The 15,020-nt window shown below is 39.2% G+C and overlaps 1 protein-coding gene across 2 annotated transcripts in view; it reads right to left on the minus strand.

The window, feature by feature from the left end:
* Positions 1–3,189: 3,189 nt before the first annotated feature.
* The window catches only part of srl (sarcalumenin), a 109,068-nt gene continuing 97,237 nt past the window's right edge, over positions 3,190–15,020 (minus strand). For both annotated transcript variants that reach the window (XM_073060090.1, XM_073060088.1), the window contains 3 exons: positions 10,439–10,555; positions 8,986–9,219; positions 3,190–7,234 (listed from right to left, as the gene is read on the minus strand). In XM_073060090.1, the coding sequence (XP_072916191.1) occupies positions 6,423–7,234; positions 8,986–9,219; positions 10,439–10,555 (1,163 nt within the window). In that variant the 3' untranslated portion in view covers positions 3,190–6,422. The remainder of the gene's footprint in view (positions 7,235–8,985; positions 9,220–10,438; positions 10,556–15,020) is intronic.

The following is a 15,020-nucleotide window of genomic DNA, read 5'->3' on the forward strand; positions in this document are numbered from 1 at the left end:
CTGGCAACTGATTGCACAGCCAGCAAAAATGAATCTATTAGCAATACTCAACAGGTCAAAATTTGAGTAACACATTTCACAACTCTCAACATTATTACAAAATAATGGTGAAAATTTTAAAGGTTCAAAGGTCCAATTTAATGTCAGAGAAATGTATACAATATACATCATGAAATGCTTTTGCTTCGCAAAACATCCACAAAAACAGAGAAGTACCCCAAAGAATGAACGACAGTTAAACGTGAGAACCCCAAAGTCACCCCCCAGCAAAAAAAGCACACTCACTACTGAGCACCGAGCACAAAGACACAGACCTTGCAGTTACCCCAAAGACTATCACATTTCATCTGGCATTCAAGGAACAATTTTGAGGAACAATGTGATTTTATTTGCCTGACAAATATTCTGGATGTGAAGTAGTAAAAGTCTGGTTCAGGTTTGGATTGGTATCACTTTTACTGAAGGTGGAATGCAGGATTCCAGGCAAGCATGAATTTCAATAGGAAAAGCATGGTAAAGGACTTCAGAGGAAGTCATAACAAGTTTGCAGATGACATGAAAATTGGTGCAGTCATAGATAATGAAGAGTGTTGTTAAGAACAGAGAGACACAGATCAGCTGGGAAGTTGGGCTGAGTAGAAAAAGATAGAAGTTAATCAATCCAAACAAGTGTGAGATACCAAAATGTCAAATACTGGCATGATATTTAGAGTAAATGCCTTGGGTCTTAAGAATACTGATGTATAGAGAGACCTTGGGTGAAAGTTAGTACCGGTAGTTCTCTGAAAATGGTGATAGAGGTGGATAGGGTAGTGGCATTTGGCATATTTGCCTTCATAGGTCAAGACAAGTTACTGCTGTACAGAACACTGGTTAGGAGATACTTGTACAGTTCAGTTTGCTATACTACAGGAAGGATGTGGTCACATTAGAAAGTGAATAATAAGACCATAAGATATGGAAGCAGAAGTAGGCCATTTGGCCCATCGAGTCTGCCCCACCATTCAGTCATGGGCTGATCCAATTCTTCCAGTCATCCCCACTCCCTTGCCTTCACCCCATACCCTTTGATGCCCCGGCTAATCAGGAATCTACCTATCTCTGCCTTAAATACACCTAATGACGGCCTCCAGAGCTGCTTGTGGCAACAAATTCCACAGATTTACCACCCTCTGACTAAGTTCTAAATGGACGTCCTTCAATCCTGAAGTTGTGCATGATGTCTACAACGCAGTGCTCCAGTTTCAAAGAGAGATTGGATAGGCTAGGTTTGTTCTCACTGGAGCTTTTGAAACTGAGGGATGATTTAATAGAGGCTTATTAGATTATAAGGGCATAGGTAAAGATAGAGTAGATACACAGTATTTTCCCCAGAGAACGGGAGTCTAAAACTCTCATTTCTGTCGTATACAGCTCTATGACTAATGACTATAGTTAGATTCTGTTGGTTGCTGCCAATAGGTGCATACGAATAGTTCAGGTATGTTGAGACTTTCTCCCCTTGGAGAAGGCACTGTGATGGACTGTTGAAGATCTGACAGTCAGTTGAGGGGCAACATTAAAACTATCTACTTAAAGGCAATATAAATACACACAGGCATTATTAAAAATGGAAAGCATTTCCTGCTCACAAATTTTACTTAAATTGGAATCATAATTTTGCATATTAGCATTTAATATAGAAACTGCTATTTTCAATACCAGCTGGGGAATTATACACTAAATGGCCTCCTGTTCACCAGCTTGTTAAAGCAAATATCTAATCAGCCAATCATGTGGCAGCAATTCAATTCATAAAAGCATGTAGACATGGTCAAGCAGATCAAACATCAGAATGGGAAGAAATAAGTGACTTTGACCATGGAATGATTGTTGGTGCCAGACGGGGTGTTTTGAATATCTCAGAAACTGCTGATCTTCTAGGATTTTCATACACAAGAGTCTCTAGAGTTTACAGAGAATGGTGCAAGAAACAAAAAGCATCTAGTGAGTGGCAGCTCTGTGAATGAAAATGCCTTGTTAATGAGAGAGTTCAGAGGAGAATGGCCAAACTGATTCTAGCTGACAGGAAGGCGGCAGCAACTCAAGCAACCACTCATTACAACAGTGGTGTGCAGAAGAACATTGCTGAATGCACAACATGTCAAACCTTTAGATGGATGGACTACAGCAGCAGAAGACCATGAACATACATTCAGTGGCCACTTTATTAGGTACAGGAGATACTTAGTAAAGTGGCCACTGAATGTCAAGTTTTCTATCTTGTGTTCCAGAGTAATTGGTGATAAAATATCTTGGATGGTTCATAGCATATTTTCATATTTAGTGAGAAGAGAGCTAATGCTGTACTGTGTGGCTTGTAGTATGAGTGAAATTCATCATAAGATTTTAAATACCTCTTATTTTAATTTTAATTCCTCATTCTGGATTCTTAGGATATTGTAGAAGTTCTGTGGTAATGTCCTAAAATATCAATATAATGCTGGCAAATGATCAGTGCAATCCTGTTTTCCTTTTCCCAGAGATATAATTATCTCTTGCCAAAATTAAATGAAGGGTGGGAGATGAACCCATCCAAATTCAGGCACTGTAAAAGCATTACTTTCTACGTTTTTTTTCTCTGTTATGAGATAAACTCATAGGTCCTTCCTCCCTCTGTTACTTAAACCTTAGTGACAATTCAGTTGATATGAAAGCAGATATTCAAGTTAATACAGAGATCTCAAACCTGAATCCTGACTGAAGTCACCTCACCCATCCTAGGAAATGAAGCTTCTCATTGTAGCTCAATTACTTCAGCTGAGATCAGTACTCTAATGTGAACTGAACTCACAGCATATCTAGCAAATGAAGTGTCAGTTCAAAGATTATAATTATAAGGTTTCTGGCATTTCTCCATGGAGTTCCTTAGGGGTTAAGCACTGGATTATTTTGTTTAAAAATGTATTTTTGTAACCATATAAAACAAAACACATTCTTAAGAAACTTTATGAAAATGCCAAGATTAAGTAGAAGTTTCTCAGGAAATATGACACATGCAAGATGTTTCAGTACTCAATAAAGAAACATTTACAGAAAGCCTACCACCTTTGGGACTTCAAAGGAAACAAATGATACAATGAAATAAATTTGGACAGATTGGAAGTGCAAAAACATTTCAGACACTGAGAAAAAGCAAGAACAAAGTGAGATGTTTCAACATGAGCTTTATTAGACGGGCCTATGAAAATTACGAATCAAAAGTAAACTGCTCTTTGATTTATTCCATACCTCTGGAGTGAAATACAAAAGTTCAAAGTTTTATTTTTGGATATTTCCAAGCTTTGTGATTTTAGGTTTTAACTCTGAAGCAATCCAGCAATAAAATATAAAATATGAATCTCAAGATTCAGGTTCAACCCATTAAAAATGTCATTTAAGCTATGTTAATTCTGAAATAATAAGAAGGTTTCACCAGCTAGCCATAAACTGTTCTATTCAGTTGTCTCTCTGCTATCAAAGGGTTCCATCATTTATTCAGTCTATTGCCTTCTGTGCTATTAAACCAGCTGTTTCCAAATTTCATACAGTGTGTTTGTTCTGTACCTAAAGAAAAACAAATTTTTCTTATCATCAACTTCCCAATATTAATTCATAGAAAAAGATGAAATCTGAAAGACTGCATGAAAGGGTTAATTTAATTTCAATTCCTTCCTAACAATTTTCTATCCATTAAACTTATGGCAGTATCCATAGTGTCCCAATATGTTTCCAATTGTCAACACTTCTTGCAAGCACCATGTAGTTGTGCAATCAATTCTAGAATATTAATAGCCTGTGTTTTGCATCTCTGGATTTGGATATTCTCCAAATTGTAATGTAATACCAGGTTTCCCTGTAAAAGAGTTACCAAAGCACAGATCTTTCATAGGTTACAGCCAGTACTGTACACATCACTCTCTCTCTCTCTCGCTCTCTCTCTCTGTTCCCCAACCCCTCCAATTCTAATGGCTTTAGTCACTCACCCAACCCTATAAGGCCAATGTCGTTGAGTTCACACCAAGATCCACAAGTTATGAGCAATAATATAAAATATACCATATGTCTCACTCTCTATCCCTAGAAGGTGCTATGGAGTCTCTGTAATAGGACATTATTAGTTACACTCTACTATCACGAAGTTCTAAGACTATAAGCTTAGCCAAAAGGTCAGCCTCAAATCTCTGGAGTGGGTCTAAATCTCAGAACCTGCTGATCCAGAGGTAAAAATGCTGTCAGTTTCACCATAGCTACCCATCAAAATGACCATTGTTTAAGTTATATAGTGACATTTCACCAAGAAAGGCCAATTGCATACTGCAGTCCTTGGAAAATCATGGAATCATACAATTTGGAAACAGACCTTTTGGCCTCTCTGTTCCATTCCAACCTCCTGTGTTAATCTCATCACCCAGTACTTGGTCCAGAGTACCCTATGCCTATGTGATTCAAGTGCTCATCTAAACACTTCTTAAATACTATTAATGACCCTACTTCAACCGCTCTATCAGAAAATGTATTCCAGGTACTTTCACTTGGTGAAGAAAGTCCCCATCATATCTCCGCTAAATATCTTTCCTCTTTTCCTGAATCTATACCCTCTAATTTTATCTACCTCTGATACTGGGAACAGTTTCCTGCAGTCTACCCTACCTATACCCCTCAATTTTATATATAGTTAAATGACCAATTTACGCTGGCCAGCTACCAAGTTATGTTCTTGGCCTTTGAAATATAGCTGACAGTAAATAATGCTCTAAGGAAGTCAAATTATTTTTATGAAATCAAGGATTTATGTGTGGGTGAGGATCAAATTCCTCCAATGCCATTTCCAAACAATTAGAAAGGAAACCATGGATGTCATTATTAAATAATGTTCAGGCATTTATATATTTATTTCATATCTTGTTTTATTTTATAAATATTCAAAGGTGCACCCTTTCATTAGTTGTCTCATTAGCTCTTCTCTTTCCCTGTTAGCACACACACTTGTACTGTAAACTGTTCTGATTGGAGAAATTTATTGATTTCAGTATTCGGTTCGAAATGTATTAAACGGAGGTGGAGAGGCATTTCCACCCAAAGACAAAAATAGTTGTTTTGGAAAACTACATGAATGGCTCTAGAAACAGGGCAAAATACACAAGAAAGCTTTTAGAAAAAAGAACATGAAGAACAAACAGAAGTGATGAAGCAATGTATTGTCTGGAGGTAAGTGTCATTTTGGCTGTGCTATTAAATAAGTGTGAAGCATTTATGCTTGCAGGATTTACACCTTTCACTCTAAACTTAACTTTCCTTTAATTACCTCTTAAGTGGTTATTGCATTCCGATCTGAAAGACTTCATGTCTCAAAGAAAGTGAAGAAATAAGTTCTAATGATGTCAATGCAAAATGCTCTTACAATATCAAAACAGCATAGTATTGTGTTCCTAGAAAAATTCCCATTTAAGGTGACTTGTAAGTCCCTATCACAAGAACTATTTATAAATAATCTTTTTGTCTCTATATCTGTTGTACCAAAGTATGTTGAACATCATATAAATACAGTGAAGAAAAAATGAGCAAGATAAAGAGATGATTGGTTGAATAGTTTGTAAGATTATCATAATCTGCGATACTAATCTGTTTCATGAAACAATTTAAAGGTTTTTATGGATTGTGAACCAATGTGTTTTGTAACCAGCCCTTGTATAACCAACAATGATTTAAAACCACTGCTCACTTTACAATTGATTTTCTTTTTTTTAAATTTTGTTCTGTGTGATTTGGCAATGGAACCAATAATATTAGCCAGTGAGACTCTGAATGGAGTGCAAGACCACTCAAAAGCTAAACTTTTACAACCTCTGTATCTCTCAGCAATATCTGTGAATGGTTTTGTAATCAAGTTCAAAATTATTCATAAATATGGGATGGTGAAGAAAGTGAAACTAACTGGAAGGGAGGTTAGGTGAATGTGGAGCTACATTTTAGACAGTTCAAAGTGATGAGAAATAACTAAAAAGGAGAAGGACAATGAGAAAGATACAAGAACAAACGTTAGCACCAGCAAGAACTGATAGTCAACATGCTCCAAACATTGCAGAAATGCTGTCAAAGCTCTATCTAAACATGCATCATGGGACTAATCACTTGCTACATTGCAAAATAAATTAACCCTCTGAGCGCTTTATAAACTTTTCTAAACTGTATCAAAAGTGACCAGGTTGGTGCATCTTTGCACACTGAATGACGTTTGTTGAAAAGTATGTCTTATGTACAGGTACTTCTTAATGTCCTTAAGGAATACAATAGGTGCTTGAATTCTGAAAGTTCAGTTCTCAAAGGGTTAATGAACCATGGCTTCTCAGACACATAAGACATAAGCTATTTCACCCATAAATAATTTACAAGCTCCTTGATCAGGGCTTTCTGTATCGGTTTTTTGGTGTTTCTCCACATCCCGTGATGTCACAGGATGAAAGGGATGGATTTTTCCCAGCGGAGATCGCTCCCAGCAAAGCAGGAAGCTCATGGGTGATGATGCGCTCGATTTTCTCCAGCAGACACCCTCCCATGTAGGAGCAATGTGCAGATAACAATTTGAAACTATTGATAGAATTAATGCCAAAAAAATCTTTGTAGACGCTAGGATTGGGAAGGTCAAACTTGCTGACATTTGTTTTAGCCAAGATGGATTTAAAGATGTAAAATTTGTCTGGTTCATCCAGTATTTCATTAAAAACCAGTTCCGGATCACTGAAGAAGGTCATTTTGTCCTTAAAAGTTTGCAAGTACCGGTCCACAAGAAGGGCATGAATGCGCACACGTATCGCATGCTGGCGGATAAAAGCAATTTTGTTCTCCAGCCTGTTCTCAATCACTTGATTAAGATCCTCCAGTAGGGAGACCTCCTCTTTCAGAAAGAGATTTTGATTTGTATCAGGTTGGTATTCATAGGGCCAGAAAGAGCTAACATAGACCCTTGGTGGTTCAGTGACATTGATTAATGGTGCCAAGCTCCAGAAGAGAGCTCCATAGACTCGCATTAGTTCTTGAGTGGCTACATTATCAGCCTTGTTTAGAATTATTCTGATTTGGGATTCACGACCTTTCAACTGACGGAAGAGCATTTCTAATTCCAATCCAACATCTAGCTTTGTAGGATCAAACACAACGAATATGAGGTCCGCTCGGTCAATGAACCACTGGCAAACATCATTGAAAGGATAACCTTTAAAAAGTAGAAAAAATAGAACATTACTGTAATATTGTACATAGAAAAGCTCAGGTTAATAATCATGGTACATAGAACAGTATCACACAGGACAGGTCCTTCAGCTCAAAATGTTGTATTGAACAATTAAATTAGTAATCAAATAGCCATCTAAACTAATCTCTTCTGCTTACACAATGTCCAGCTCCTTCCATTTTCCTCACATTCACAATCTAAACGTCTCTAATATATCTGCTTCTACCACCAACTCAGGCAGAGTATTCCAGGCAACCCCACTCTGTATGTAAAAAAAACGCCCCTCACATCTCCTTTAAAATTACCCCCTCACCTTAAATGCGTACCCTCTGGTATTGAACATTTCAGTTCTGGGAAAAAGATACTGTTGACTCTCATAATCTTATAAACCTCTATCAGATCTCCTTTGGCTTCTGCTGCTCCAGAGAAAACAATCCAAGTTTGTGCAACTACTTGTGCACATGTCCTCTAATCCAAGCAACATCTGAGTAAGCCTCTTCCATACCCTTTTCAAAGCCTTGACATCCTCCTTATAATGCGGCAACCAGAACCGTTTGCAAAACTATGCTTCACAGGAGATGTACATCCTTGAGTCAAGCTTGTGGAGCAGATGTAAATCCTCAAATGTTTGGGGAATTGATGAAAATCCTTTTCTAATATTTACACTATTTAAAAATATAATTGTATAATTTACATGAACTCCTTTGGTAGGATCTCAAGAACTTTTGTTTCCCTGGTCTAGCAATGTACTTTACTCAGATCAGATTAGTTCATACAAGAACAGAAGTTCTTGCCAAAGTGAACTAAATGAATCTTTGGCAAGATGGCCAAGAGGATTTTTCCCATGGGTGCATTTAAACTACTCTGTATTTCTCATTCTCCATTTCCCCTTCACCCCTATCCATTGCTATTGCCTTGCCAGTCAAATGCAGCCATTTGACAATGCCACAGAAGATCATGATAAAATTTACACTTAACCATTCTATTCCTCAATGAAACACTTCAGTGTAGTGCTTTCAATTTTGTGGACCACAATAATTGAACAGTTCCTCTTATACTCAAAAAAAGTTTCTGCAACAGAAGGAAAAGAAGTCCTTAATTTCAACAATAAATGGGCAAAACAATCTACAGCTATAATTGTAGAGACTTTTATCTATCCTTCATTCTGTAATATCAACTACACATTCATAATCAATTTCCAATTTTCAATAAACAATGTTCTGGTTAAACTTCCTATTCCACCCCCACCTAACCCTTGCAGTCCATATTATCACCCAACTCGTGGCAAATACCCTGTGGACAATGTAAGTCAAAGACTAAGTTTCTTCCACCATTCTATTTATGGGCTCCTCTGCCTGCTTGAGTCACAGATTTGCTTATGTCCTTGACAACTAAACAAATCTAAACCATTATCTAATCAACAAGGCATGACTTGGATCAAACTGAACAACAACTTTTCACTTACATGTCATAGAGTCCAACTCAGAATGAAAGTTCCTTGGGTTGTAGACTTACTGCAGATGAAACATGCTTCCTGTATATCCATTTCTAATTGTGGTTTTAGAAATGTAATTTAAGCTTTTATGTAATTAAGCCATATAATTTAATTTAATCTTCTTAGTTTAACTCTAAATTATTTCTCCTTCCCCAGCTCACAACATCCCCAGTTTCCTACTCAGCTTGCAATATGATTTGTAAGCAGTTATTATAGTTTTATAAGTTGTATACAGTACCTCTCTCTTGCTGTTTACGGTTTTCAATGATTCCAGGGGTGTCCACAATAGTCACTCGTTCTAGCAGCTTGTGTGGGAGCTCAATGCCAACAAGTTTCTCTAGAAAGTTCTGCCCAAATTTTTCTAAAGGGGAAAATGATCGAGCACTATCGGCAGCCATGACAATTCCTTCCACAGTCCGTATCTTATTTCCATGTGTGAGTACAGTAAATTCTGTTGTAGTTGGCTCTGCACCTAATGGGTAGATAGAAAATACAGAAAAATTAGGAACAGGCAGCAGAGATCATTTGACACTCAAAGCCTGCTCCTTCATTCAGTTACCCTTGCACATCAACTCTTATTTTTCTGATTTTTACTACATACCCTATTGCCCTTGCCAAAGAAGCCATTCTTCTATCACACACAATCATTCCAATTTTTTGCTGAACTAGAAAAACTATTCTGGGTGAGGTATGCAGGGAAAGCATATAGATGGAAGCTCGAAGGTCTATTGGATTTCCAGAGGTTGAGGTCCAATGGCCAGGACCCCAAGTCTGCGAATCTCTGCGAGTCTGCTGGGGAAGTCCGGACCCATTGTCTGTGAATCCATGAGTACTGTACGCTGGAGGCCAAAGATGGCCTATCTTGGGTTTAGAGGTCGGTGTATGAGCTTGGGTTGGTGGATAGGAAGGAGGGAGGAATGGGGCTTGTTATTTGTGTTCTGTGTTATTCTGCCTAGCATTGTGAGCATGCTATGTTGGCACCAGAATGTGTGGTGACACTTGTGGACTGCCCCCATCACATCCTTGAGTGTGTTGGTTGCTAATACAAATGACACATTTCACTATATGTTTTGATAAATAAATAAGAATCAGATTCCAAATCTGAATTTGAAAAAAGCAGAGGATCATATATTGAGCACACAAAGCTGCGGAGAGAAACTTCTGCACATACAGTGGAGCAGTGTGCATGCAATAATCCTGACTACCTCCTAATTCGTAAGCTCCCAAGTAATCTTTCTATCAATCATCAATTGATTACTTTAAATCCACATTCCTACATAGTGACCTAGCTCCTAAAAGAAATTACCTTGCTAATCTGGAGTAATGAATGAGCTATATTTTGTTTAACTAGTAAATGGTATTTATCGTAGTAAGAGTTAATAAGTTTTGGGCATGCTATATTGGAATCGGAAGTGTAGGCTATAGCCTACACTTGTAGGCTATCCCCAGCACATCCTTAGGTATTAGGTGTGTTGATTGTTAACACCAACAACACATTTCAATGTATGTTTCAATAGATACATGATAAATAAATCTGAATCTGAGATGCTTGGGGCATGGGAAGCCTAAGATAGGAGTATAAATATATCTGTCCCTTTGGCTGTGTTCCTGGTCAAGAACTTAATGTTAAAGCAATCTTTATTGAGTCCATCACCCAAATATTTAATATTCTCTATATTGCCTTTCTGTACCTGTATACAACTGGTAGACAGTCTCATCCAGTCCAAGGAGATAGTTGACCATGGTGGATTTTCCAACACTCCAAGGTCCCAAAAACAATACCATTGGTTTTGATACAATTTCTCCATCTGAAAATAGAACAGTCACGTAATTCATTGTAATGCATAGCAAGACAACACTGAGTTCACAGAATCGTAGAATGGTAATACCATAGGAGAGCCTTCAAGTCCATTGCGGCTCTACTTTAGAGCAATTAAGCGAGTCCTGGTTCCTGCTCTCTCCCCACAACTCTTTAAACTCTTTCCCTTTATATCATTTTCTGAACATTATAATTGAATCATCCTTTACTACTAACCCTGGAAGTCAATTCCAGACTCAAATACTCACTAGATTTAAACTTTAAATACCTCTATCTGATCTTCCTGCTATCTCCTCTGTTCTTAAGAACAAACACAGTATTTACAATACAGCCACATTACAAAAGAGCTTCAACTCCAAAATCATTTTGGTAAATCATCAACTATGCCTCTTCTAAAGTGCTTTCATCCTTTCAAGGTTCAGACCCTAGAGCTGGATATAGTATGAACCAGTGTTTCATAAGGCTTACTCATGACTTTTAAATTCTAAGCCACTATTTATAAACTTTAGGGTTCCAACAGTGCCAGAGTGTGAATGATCACTCCCAAAGGGGCCACCACTTGGACCAGGTGTGAGTTCTGAGATTTATGTGATTGGACTGTACTCTATATTGGTCTCCTTCAGTTTTTCGGTGTTTTCTTTCTTGTGGCTGATTGGCGGGTGGGTGATCTGTAAGTTCTTTGTGTATGGGTGAGAGCTAGGGGTTTTTTGATGCCGCTGTCGCGGTTCTTTTTTGCAAGTGAGGGGGTTGGTCACTATTTTTTCTGCAGGGGAGGGTTGAGGATGCAGTGCTATTGTCACAGCTTTTTACTGTGACTGAGGTGGTTGGGGATTGTATTGCTGTTTTTTTCTGGGGGAGTGGGTCGGAGATTGTTATTGTTGTTCTTTCAGCGAGTGAGGGGGTCAGGGATTGTACTGTTACTGTTTTTTTCTGTGGGGAGGGGGTTGGTGATGTTATAGAGTATAGAAACATACAAAATCTACAGCACATTACAGGCCTTTTGGCCCACAATGTTGTGTCGACCATGTAACCTACTCTAGAAACTGCCTAGGATTTCCCTACTGCATAGCCCTCTACTTTTCTAAGCTCCATGTACCAATCTAAGAGTTTCTTAAAAGACCCTATTGTATCTGCCTTTACCATCTTCGCTGGCAGTGCATTCCATTCGCCCACCACTCTCTGTGTGAAAAACTTACCTCTGATGTCCCCTCTATACCTATTTCCAAAAACCTTAAAACTGTGCCCCCTCGTGTTAGCCATTTCAACCCTGGGGAAGAGTCTCTGGCTATCCACATTATCAAAGCCTCTCATCATCTTATACACCTCTGTCAGGTCACCTCTCATCCTCTGTCACTCCAAGGAGAATAGGCCAAGTTCACTCAACCTATTCTTATAAGATATGCCCTCCAATCCAGGCAACATCCTGCACTCTCTCTATAGTATACACATCCTTCCTGCAGTATGGTGACCAAAACTGAACACAGTACTCCAATTGGGGTCTAACCAAGGTCTTATATAGCTGTAACATTACCTCACAGCTCTTAAACTCAATCCCACAGTTGATGAAGGCTATCACACCATACACCTTAACAACACGGTAAACCTATGCAGCAGCTTTGAGTGTCCTATGGACACAGACCCTAAGATATCTCTTGATTCTTCACACTGCCAAGAGTCTTAACTTTAATACTATATTCTGTCTTCAAATTTGACCTACCAAAATGAACCAATTCACACTTATCTGGGTTGAACTCCATCTGCCACTTCTCAGCCCAGTTTTGCATCCTATCGATGTCCTGCTGTAACCTCTGATAACCCTCCAGACTACAAAACCAGTGTTGTAAATTCCACCAAAATGGAGCAGAATCTAATGAACACTGTAATGGTGGAAAATCTCCCCAACTAAACATCTACCTGCCCTTTGGATGAGAGGAGGTGTGGCACCCTTCTTAAGCTTCATTTCATCAATCCTCTACCAGCCTTTTACTGGTATCTACTTGTGTCCTCTAATTATCCTGTAACTTGAAATGATGCTTCCTAATCTTTCATTGTCACCATTCCAGACACCACTTCTGAAGGCATAAAACAGCAAGATTTCTTACTCAGACTTTCCGGTTTACTGAGGAGTCAATCCTGAGGGATGGAGATGAGCATGGGACATGGTACTCCAAGTGCGGTCAACCTTAGATTCTCTATAAATTCAGTACAGGTCAACCTTCACTAATCCGACTACCTGTAATCCGGTTCCCTCGATAATCTTGCACTGATTTCAAAATTTCCGTGCAACCGTAATTTCAAATTTCTCAGGCTACCGTACCAATCTGCTGTTCATTGTTTTGGTTGCGCTAGATCTGTTCACGTGTTGGCACATAGCCCACTCTTGTAAGCACAGACGGGCGATTCCCGCTTGTTTTCCTGCATTTATTAATATCATTTGTGTGAGGCGCGGCCACATGGCATCCACCCATCTCACCCACCAGCGGCGGGTGAGCTGGCGCTTGCTGGGTCGATCCACCTTCTCGCCCACCTGCCGGCAGTCATGCACTACCCTCCGGTGTTGCCCGGCTGGTACTCCGTTCTCTTTTGCCTACAACCTCAGATCAGACGTGGCGACCCGCTGAACTTAAGCATATTACTAAGTGGAGGAAAAGAAGCTAACAAGGATTCCCTCAGTAACTGTGAGTAAAGAGGGAAGAGCCCAGCACCAAATCCCCGGCTGCCTGGCAGTCACGTGAAATGTGGTGTGTAGGAGACCTCCTTTCTCCAACTTCTGCTTCTGCTCACCCAGATGTGCTGCCACCATCATCAACAGTTTTTGAAGAAACTGTTTTGCCAGTTTCAGCACCAGTTCCTGATGCTTCATTTATTTTTCAAGATGAAGCTGTTGATGATCCTGACAACCCCACACTTGCGGACATGTAACTTTGCCTGAAGGTATATTAAACGTCTCACTTAAGAAGCGGAAGTGCTCAACTGTTCTGTACAAGTTAATTCCTGTACATTTACCTGTACCCTTTATTTTATCTGTGCCTGTACAGAATATTACTTTATTAAAATTTCACCTGATACTCATTTAATATTTCTGTTTCATTGTTATCTAACTTGTACTGATTTACATGATATTTTAAAGGTATGATGAGGCAGTTAGCTATTGCTTAATGTGATCCTTCTGTAATTTGGCATTTTCACTAATCCGGCACTCCTCAGGTCCCAATGGTGCTGAATTATAGAAGGTTGACCTGTATTACCTTCCTCCTTTTAAAATTCTAAATTCCAGGAAATAGCTTCTTCTTCCCCATCCTGCATTCTTCACAGTTTTAGATGGATTCTTGATAAGTGAGAAGGTGAAAGGTTATTTGGACAGGTGGGAATACAGTTTAAGGTATAGTTATTTAATGGCAGAGCAGACCTTTCATTCTTTCTCATTTATTTGTCCAGTCTCCCCTTAATTGTGATTCCTCTACCTTCTTTAGTCACTCCGTAGACAAGTGAGTTCCATATCCCCTATGATCTTTGCAGAATAGGAGTTCGTTTGGAATTCCTTATTGGATTTCTAGATTGGGGTTACATGAATTTTAGTAAGAGGTGTGACAAGGTCCCTCATGGGAGGCTCATCCAGAAGGTTAAGATGCATGGGATGCATGGTCAATTGGATTCAGAATTGGCCTGCCCATAGAAGACAGAGGGTATTCTAGCTCAGATCTGATGATATGAAGATGCAGACACCAACAGTGAACTGGTGTGGGATGAATGGCTGACTACAAAAATTACTGGTATTGAACTTCAGATCACTGGGCCACGGGAAAGGCAGCTTACCTTTAAGAACATCTTAGTATGACCTGCTTCAGGTACGCATGATTTACAGATGAACTTTATGCCAGTGAAGTCCCAGTGAACATCACCTGACACCAATGCATATGTCCAAGCAACTCTGTCTTACATTGGCCAGTAACACTAAGTCCTGGACTCTCATCTCCATGCCTTTCAATGAATTCATAGTGTGAACTTGATTACATTTACAAAATGTTTGGATAAAATTCCTTTCCATGTGGTAAAAATTATTTCATCACACAAAGGAATTTCAAACCTGTGACACTGAAGTTAAGTTAGCATTTGCCCCCTTTGTCCATACATCCACTCTTAAGTGTCTGTGCTCTGTACTGTGTTAATTTGTAATCTGTTGTTCTTTAATCTGCAAAATTGAGCACCAATTTCCAATTCCCAAGCCTACATCACTCACAGAAGGGATGAACAGAGACCAATCTCACAACAGGGTAGACAGGGAGACTGGAGGTTGAAAGCAGGCGAGAGGTTTAAACCAATGAGGCTGAGGTCAGTGCTGGTTGAACTGTGTGGGATGAAGGTGACAGGACACAGAGGTAAGGGAGGGAGTTGAGGGGGGTATAAGAAGCTGCTTAGATGGGCTCGGGGGGGGGCAAAGGCAGAAACAAAGG

The sequence above is a fragment of the Hemitrygon akajei genome, chromosome 11 (assembly GCF_048418815.1).
Source record: "Hemitrygon akajei chromosome 11, sHemAka1.3, whole genome shotgun sequence".
NCBI lineage: Eukaryota > Metazoa > Chordata > Chondrichthyes > Myliobatiformes > Dasyatidae > Hemitrygon > Hemitrygon akajei.